This window comes from Hibiscus syriacus, unplaced genomic scaffold (assembly GCF_006381635.1).
Source record: "Hibiscus syriacus cultivar Baekdansim isolate YM2019G1 unplaced genomic scaffold, ASM638163v2 tig00002338_pilon, whole genome shotgun sequence".
Lineage (NCBI taxonomy): Eukaryota > Viridiplantae > Streptophyta > Magnoliopsida > Malvales > Malvaceae > Hibiscus > Hibiscus syriacus.
Genome location: NW_024061926.1, coordinates 567546 through 577106, shown reverse-complemented (window position 1 = coordinate 577106; position 9561 = coordinate 567546). Strand labels below are relative to the sequence as shown.

The 9561-nt window shown below is 35.8% G+C and overlaps 1 protein-coding gene across 1 annotated transcript; it reads right to left on the bottom strand.

The window, feature by feature from the left end:
* Positions 1-5504: 5504 nt before the first annotated feature.
* LOC120144857 lies at positions 5505-8818 on the bottom strand. Its single transcript, XM_039158819.1, has 7 exons — positions 8567-8818; positions 8151-8455; positions 7410-7422; positions 7103-7321; positions 6722-7009; positions 6198-6487; positions 5505-5655 (listed from the first exon to the last, which is right to left on the bottom strand). The coding sequence occupies exons 1-7, from the start codon at positions 8816-8818 to the stop codon at positions 5505-5507; spliced, it is 1518 nt and encodes a 505-aa protein (XP_039014750.1).
* Positions 8819-9561: the final 743 nt, after the last annotated feature.

Below are 9561 nucleotides of genomic sequence, written 5' to 3'. Positions count from 1 at the left end.
ATTTTCTTTAGCACTATTCGTGCGTCCAAGCTACGTAAAGTGGTAAAAGTCTTTCAACTAAGAGCATCTGCTACAACGTTTGCTTTCCTGGGATAGTAGTCAATGATTGCATCATAATTTTTTAGCAATTCCATCCACCTTCTTTGCCTCAAATTTAACTCTTTTTATTTCAACAAGTACTTTAAACTCTTATGATCAGTGAAGATGTAGCAATGTTCACCATAAAAATAATGCATTCAAATTTTCAATACAAAGACCACAGTCGCTAACTCCAGATCACGCGTCAGATAATTATTTTCATGAGGCGTTAGCTGTTTCGAAGCATAAGCAATTACCTTACCATCTTGCATTAAAACACAACCCAAACCATTATGGGAATTATCGCTAAAAATTGTGAACTCTTTGCTTGATTTAGGTTACACCAACACCGAAGCTTCTATCAGAACTTTCTTCAGAGTTTTAAAGCTCTTCTGGTATTCAGGAGTCCATTCAAAATGTACATCATTTCTTAGTAATTTGGTTAAGGGAAAAGATATCATCAAAAAGTTTTTGATAAACCTTCGATAATAACCTACGAGACCCAAGAAACTTTAAACTTCAGACACATTCTTCAGAATCTCCCAATCTAACACAACTTTAACTTTTTGAGGATCTACTTGTATGCCCTCAGTAAAAACCACGTGTCCAAGAATGTCACTTCAGATAACCAAAACTCACACTTAGAGAACTTTGCATAAAGTTTCTTATCTTTCAAATTTTATAGAATCACATGAAAATGAACATCATGCTCCTCCCTTGACTTTCAATACACTAATATGTCACTAATAAAGACGACCTTAAACTGATCAAGGTAAGGTTGAAAAATTCTATTCATCAAATCCATGAACGCTGCAGGCACATTAGTTAACCCGAATGTCATTACTATAAATTTGTAATGATCATACCGAGTCCTAAACGCTATTTTAGGAATATCTTTCTCTTGGATCTTCAACTGATGATACCCTGAATGTAAATCGATCTTTGAAAACACTGTAGCTCCTTTGAGTTGATCAAATAAATCGTCAATCCTTGGAAGATGATACTTATTCTTTATGGTCACTTTATTAAGTTGTCGATAATCTATACAAAGGCTCATCGAACCATATTTCTTCTTTACGAATGATATTGGAGCACCCCAAGGTGACACACTAGGTCTAATGAATCCTTTATCTAAAAGTTTCTACAACTGAGCCTTTAACTCTTTCAATTCCTTTGGAGCCATTCTATAAGGAGCCATTAAAATCGGTGCTGATTCAAACATCACTTCAATCTAAAACTCAACCTCCCTATCTGGAGGTAACCCGGGTAACTTGTCCGAAAATACTTCTGGAAACACTTTAACTGTAGGAATATCTTCAATCTTCTTTTCTTTGACTCTTTTATCAACTATATTAGAAATATACGTTTGGCATCCTTGCAACATTAACTTTCGGGCTGACGTCAATGATATTATATTAGCTAAAGGATTAATTCTTTCATTGACCATACTAACCTCTACCCCATCAAGACTTGTTAATTGAACTCGCTTTACTCTACAATCCACATTAGCATAATAATGATAAATCTAATCATACCAAGAATAACCTCAAATTCATCAAAGGGTAATTCTATTAGATTAGCAAGGAATTCAATTACCTGAATCCATATGGAACACCATCGACAGACTTGTCTCACCCGAGCACTATTTCCCAAATGATTCGTCACAATCATCTCACTACGAATAGACTCTAAAAGGAAGGCTCAAATCTTTAATCAATTTACTACTAATATAAGATTAATTTGATCCCGGATTAATCAAAACTAAAACAAATTTTCCAGCTATATGAAAAGTACCCGCAATGATTTCTGAATAATCACAATCTTCACTGGTCTTCAAGTTGTAAACTCGAATGGTAGAGTGCACTTAAGGTTGAGCGGTTGACTCAGATTGATTCCTTCATCTTCCTCGACTTTTTTCTCTCATTGGTGCAGCTGTAGATCTCTCTGTTTGAGCAGTCTCTCCCGTCATCATTGGGCAGTCTCAAATAAAATACCCTGCCTCTATACACTTAAAGCAAGCTCCGAAGACTCTTCTGCAGACTTCATTATGGTTCTTTCCACAGTGCTGACATTGTTTCGGCTTGTCCAATCCAGATTCCACCGAATAAGCTTGTCTTACCATTCCCAGATTTATCCTCTACCGGAGGATGCTGCGGATTTTGCTCTGGTATGAAGTCGAGAACTTGAACCTATACTCTTATTTGATTGCGAAGAACCAGACGACACACCAGATATTTTATTCCATTGCGTTCTTTGCTCCATAAATCTTTCATTCTGAGCTTGGTCCAAAGCTTTAGCTCGGTTCACTACCTCTTGGAAGGAAGAGAGGTTAAGTGCCAACAACAATTCTTTCAATCGGGGTCGTAAACCCTCCACAAACCCTCCACAAACCAATCACAGGAGTCATTCTCTATAGGAACTAGCTTGGCAATAAATCTACTCAACTTGTTGAATTCGCACTCAAACTCATACATCGTACGATTCCCTTGCTTTAAATTCATAAACTCTTACTTCATCTACCAGATGAACTAATCTCCTATATATTTGTTCTTAAACTCCTCCAGAAAGAAGGCCAAGTCATCTGATCCCTTGAAGCTCTCATCGACACATTCGACCACCAAATTCTAGCTTGACCCCATAATAATGAAACTACACCATCCAATTTCTCCATTTCAGAATAATGGAGATTCTCAAGCATAACATTCAAGTCATTGAGCTACATATCGGCGGCAACCGAATATTTTTCAGTTTCTCCCCTAAATTCAGGCACTCTTATACTTCTCAACTCTTTAAGGACATTCATCTTAGGGCATGAGGAGGCAGATGGTTGGAAATGCATCAGGATCACATCCAAACTCTGGAAGAAAGTCCCCTGATCTTATACAGGCACTCCAGGCTGTGTTAGCTCCTCACCCTGCCTGCTCGGGGCAGAGGAGTTACTACTCTCCTTCATTCTATCTCCTGCATCACTTTGGGAGCCTTAAAAGTTTGACATCTATTAAGATCAATTTACTAAATGAATTAGTATGGATAACATATTAATCACCTTATTAGATCAGAAAGACTTTATTAAAAATCGGCATGCACACTTTTTAAAATAAAAAACAACTTTATTTCAAACTTAAAACCACTTAAACCATGGCTCTGATACCATTAAATGTAACACCCCTGACCCGAATACGAATCCGAGGTGTCACATTTGACTTTTCAAAACATATGAAATTCACAATTAGAAACAAAATTAAAATTTTGTATCAAAATACAAAATATGAACTTATTTAATAAAATAATCATTTAACATACATTTTTTTACATACAATCTTAATAAATTACATAAATATCAAAATGTATGAGTTTACAAAATAGATCATAGCATTTCCAAATTAAACGCTTAATACATGCCAATTCTTTACAAAATTAACACAAAACCTACATTTAATTTGTCTTGATCTGATCTTACAGTGATATGCTATCTTCCACAACTCAGCCGTCTGATTTCTTCAAGCCTACGCGTGAAAATCACACGCTAAGTCAATGACTTAGTGAGGCAATAAAAATACTGCTAACTTAGTAAACATAATCTTATTTGTTTTTATTCAAAATGTTATACAAAGAACTTTCATTATTTTGCATATCAAAAGTATACTTATGAATAGTTTCCCTTTGTATGTCTTTGTTCCAAATGCCCAAGTTATACTAATGGGAACTCTAGGTATTTGAGTACTATAAGGTTGTGCACTAATGTTGTTACCACAGCTCCTAATTTGCACCGAAGTGGCACATAATTGTCCCGAAAGACCACATAGGTTTACACTGAAGTGCCATATATTTGTCCCAAAGAACCACATAAAACCCTCGACTCTTGACATGCCAACTATACCTCTAATCCTCATACATATACTTTGGGCTATTAATCACATAATTATATTCAATCATTATTCGAAGTGTTTCTTATTCACATAGTTTCTCTCTCGTAGAGTCTGCTCACATTCACTTGTTCATAGTTTATATTTTCATAGTCATATAATCATAAAACATAGCTTGTATAATATAACTTGAATAAAACATTGAAAGACAACATAAAAAAATTATAATGTTTCCGATCGAAAATATTAAAGTTGGCTTATCGCAAGCCTTCCTCAATTTTATTACAAAACTGGGAAGTTGCACTCACATTTGCATCACGGAAGTCTAATCCAAATCTTTAACCCTTTCGAATCGATAATTTATATACCGAGCTGACCGGAAGTCGATTATGATTAATCACTACACAAAACAATCAAAAATCAATACTGTTCTTCAACTCATTATATTGAATCAGACTAACTTGGGATGTAAGAAACTCTTACTATCCATTTCATGCCTAGAAGTATCGGTACTATCCCTCCAGTACTGATACTTCTCTTCAAGGGTATCGATACCTCCTCAAGGTACCGATACCAATATGGAATTCGATGTTTGTATGGTATCGATACCATCGTTCGGTATCAATACTACCCTTACAATATCGATACCTCTACAACAGGTATCGATACTTACCTTAATAATTTCATAGATTTTTCCCTTAAAATATCGGTATTGTTCTAGCGGTACCAATACTCGAAGCCCATAATGTCCATTTTCACTTCGAATATTACCCAAAAACCTCTCATATACATCATACCTTAAGCCTTTGAACTCACCCTTATACTTTCAAACCAACTTGTACCCAATTACTACTCCCAAACATATAAAATTTCACTAAAACACCTATATCTAAAAATCATACCATGTTACTAACCAAGCTCTTATGAATTTCTAACACTCCTAAACTTTTAATTAGCCTGTTACCAAGTCAAATATCTTATTAAAAATTCAAAAAATTACTCTATATCAAAATTTCATTTCAAAACTCATTTTACAAAATCCTTTCAATTTTACTCATCTTGTTGATTTAATCCTATATAAGCTTTACTTAAGCTTATATAACACCCCTACTTCCACTACCAAACCAAAACTTAAAGGAAACAATAAAAATTCAAATTCTTACCTTGTGGATGAAGCTCACGTAGAAGAAGAAGAGATGAGAAAATGGTTACAACTTTACTTTTCTTTCATCCTAAACCTCACGTGTACATCTCCCTTAAAAAGGGAAGATAAAATCCCTATTGGAAAATACCATATTGCCCTCTTCACTAAACCAAAATTTCCATTTAGCCCTACACATAAATTCCACTATAAATCCTTGTGTTTAATTATTTATTCTAATTAAAACACTGAGTTTAAAAGTTCTTACATTTTGGTCACTAACCCGATGATTGGTATGTTACAAATCTCCCCCTTAAGAAAATTTGTCCTTGAATTTTCATTGCACAAAAAAGGTGGGGATATTGCTTCCTCATGTCCTCTTCATGCTCCCACGTAGCTTCTTCTACTTTATGGTTTCTCTAAAGGACTTTAACTAGTGGAATCATTTTATTCTGCAACTGCTTATTTTCAAAAGCTAAAATTTGAACTGGATCCTCATCATATGTCAAATTAGAATGAATTTCCATTTCATCTGGAGTTATGATGTGTGCAGGATTTGATCTATATCGCCTAAGCATAGACATATGAAATACATTGTGAATCTTTTCCATCTCTGGTGGTAACGCTAACTGATATGCCACATGCCCAAATTTCTTCAAAACTTCATAAGGTCCAATGAACCTAGGACTCAGCTTTCCTTTACGCCCAAAGCGAAGTACTTTCTTCCAAGGTGATACTTTCAAAAGCACTCTATTACCTACCTGAAATTCAATTTCTTTTCTTTTTTAATCGGCGTATGATTTTTGTCTGTCTGAGGCCACCTTCAAATTGTGTTGAATCACTTGAACCTTTTCTTCTACTTCTTTAATCAAGTCTGGACCATGCACTTCCCGATCCCTTAACTCGTACCAATTGAGTGGCGTTTTGCACTTCCTTCTCAATAGTTTCTGATAGAGTATAATGAGCAAATTCAACAAGCGACAAATATTTTTCCCACGATCTAGTAAAATCAATCACGCATGCTCGTAGCATATCTTGCAGAATCTGAATTTTTCGCTCTAATTGACCATCAGTCTGAGGATTAAAAGATGTGCTAAAATTTAATCGGGTACCTAAAGCTTCTTGCAAGGACTTCTAAAATCTTGGGAACTCTATCAGAAACTATTGAGATTGGAACACCATGAAGTCGCACTATCTCCTTGACATACAATTCAACATATTTCTCCATAGAAAAATCTATTCGCACAAGGATGAAATGTGTAGACTTTGTAAGGTGATCCACAATTACCCAAATCGAATCCTTTTTACCCGACGATGAAGGCAAACCAATTACGAAATCCATCGTAATGTTTTCCCATTTCCATTGAGAAATTGGGATGTGTTGCAACAAACCTGAAGGCACCTGATGATCAGCTTTTACTTGTTAACAATTTAGGCACTTTGATACAAATTATGTAATATCTCTCTTCATGCATGGCCACCAAAAACACTCTTTCAAATCTTGATACATCTTGTTTCCTACTGGATTTATCGTTAAAAGACTATAATGAGCTTTATAAAAAATATCTCGTTTCAGCTCGAAATCATTAGGAACACACACACACTTTTTAAAGTATAAACACCCATTTGACTTAACCTCGAAGTCATTAAGTCCACCTATCTCTACTTGCTCGAACCAATTTAAACATTTATCATCTTTCTTTTGCAACTCCTTAATCCGCTCTAACAAAAATGGCTTCAACATTAACTCAGCCATCAATGCATCATTTTCCTTTAGCACTATTCGAGCGTCCAAACTACGTAAAGTGGTAAAAGTCTTTCGACTAAGAGCATCCGCTACAATGTTGGCTTTCGCGGGATAGTAGTCAATGATTGCATCATAATCCTTTAGCAATTCCATCCATCTTCTTTGCGTCAAATTTAACTATTTTTATTTCAACAAGTACTTTAAACTCCTATGATCGGTGAAGATGTAGCAATGTTCACCATACAAATAATGCATTCAAAATTTCAATACAATGACCACAGTTGGTAACTCCAGATCACACGTCAGATAATTCTTTTCATGAGGCGTTAACTGTCTCGAAGCACAAGCAATTGCCTTCCCAACTTGCATTAAAACGCAACCCAAACCATTATGGGAATTATCGCTAAAAATTGTGAACTCTTTGCTTGATTTAGGTTGCACCAACACCGGAGCTTCTGTCAGAACTTTCTTCAGAGTTTCAAAGCTCTTCTAGCATTTAGGAGTCCATTCAAAATGTACATCCTTTCTTAACAATTTGGTTAAGGGCAAAGATATGATCGAAAAGTTTTTTACAAACCTTCGATAATAACCTACGAGACCCAAGAAACTTCAAACTTCAGAGACATTATTCGGAATCTCCCAATCTAAAACAACTTTAACTTTTTGAGGATCTACTCGAATGCCCTAAGCAAAAACCACGTGTCCAAGAAATACAACTTCTAATAACCAAAACTCACACTTAGAGAACTTTGAATAAAGTTTCTTATGTTTCAACTTTTGTAGAATCACACGAAAATGAACATCATGCTCCTCCCTTGAATTTGAATACACTAATATGTCATTAATAGAGACGACCATAAACTGATCAAGGTAAGGTTAAAAAATTCTATTCATCAAATCCATAAATGTTGCAGGCGCATTAGTTAAACCAAATGTCATTACTACAAATTTTTAGTGATCATATCGAGTCTTTAACGCCGTTTTAGGAACATCTTTTTCTTAGATCTTCAACTGATGATACTCTGAACATAAATCGATCTTTGAAAACACTGCAACTCCTTTGAGTTGATCAAATAAATCGTCAATCCTTGGAAGAGGATACTTATTCTTTATGGTCACTTTCTTAAGCTGTCGATAATCTATACAAAGGCTCATCGAACAATATTTCTTCTTTACGAATAATACTGGAGCACCCCAAGGTGACACACTAGGTCTAATGAATCCTTTATCTAAAAGTTCCTGCAACTGAGCCTTTAACTCTTTCAATTCCTTTGGGGTCATTCTATAAGGAGCCATTGAAATCAACGTTGATTCAAACATCACTTCAATCTGAAACTCAACCTCCATATCTGGAGGTAACCCGGGTAACTCATCTAAAAATACTTCTGAAAACTCTCTGACTGTAGGAATATCTTCAAACTTCTTTTCTTTGACACTTTTATCAACTATATTAGAAATATACACTTTGCGTCCTTGCAACATTAACTTTCGGGCTGACGTCAATGATATTACATTAGCTAAAGGATTAATTCTTTCACTGACCATACTAACCTCTACCCCATCAAGACTTGTTACTTGAACTCGCTTCACTCTACAATTCACATTAGCATAATAATGATAAATCTAATCCATACCAAGAATAACCTCAAATTCATCAAAGGCAAATTCCATTAGATTAACTGAGAATTCAATTCCCTGAATCCATATGGAACACCATCGACAGACTTGTCTCACCCGAGCCTTATTTCCAAAAGGATTCCTCACAATCATCTCACTACGAATAGGCTCTAAAGGAAGACTCAAATCTCTAACCAATTTACTACTGATATAAGAATAATTTGATCCCGGATTAATCAAAACTAAAACAAATTTTCCAGCTATATGAAAAGTACCCGCAATGATTTCTGAATCATCACTGGTCTTCAAGTTGTAAACTCGAGCGGTAGAATGTACTTCAGGTTGAGCGGTCGACTCAGATTGATTCATTCATCTTCCTTGACTTTTTACTCTCATTGGTTCAGCTGTAGATCTCTCTATTTGAACAGGCTCTCCCGTCATCATTGGGTAGTCTCAAATAAAATGCCGTGCCTCTATACACTTAAAGCAAGCTCCGGAGACTCTTCTGCAGACTCCATTATGGTTCTTTCCGCAGTGCTGACATTGTTTCGGCTTGTCCAATCCAGATTCCACCGAATAAGCTTGTCTTACCCTTCCAAGATTTGATCCACTACTAGAGGATGATGCAGATTATGCTCTGGTCTGAAGTCGAGAACTTGAACCTATACTCTTCTTTGATTGCGAAGAACCAGACATCACACCAGATCTTTTATTCCATTGCGTTCTTTGCTCCACAAATCTTTCATTCTGAGCTCGCTCCAAAGCTTTAGCTCGGTTCACTACCTCTTGGAAGGAAGAGAGGTTAAGTGCTAATAAAAACTCTTTCAATCGGGGTCGCAAACCCTCCACAAACCAATCATAGGAGTCATTCTCTATAGGAACTAGCTTGGCAATAAATCTACTCAACTTGTTGAATTCGCACTCAAAATCATACATCGTGCGATTCCCTTGCTTTAAATTCATAAACTCTTGCTTCATCTGCTGGATGAATTAATCTCCTATATATTTGTTCTTAAACTCCTCCAGAAAGAAGGCCAAGTCATCTGATCCCATGAAGCTCTCATCGTCACATTCGACCACCAAATTCTAGCATGACCCCATAATAATGAAAC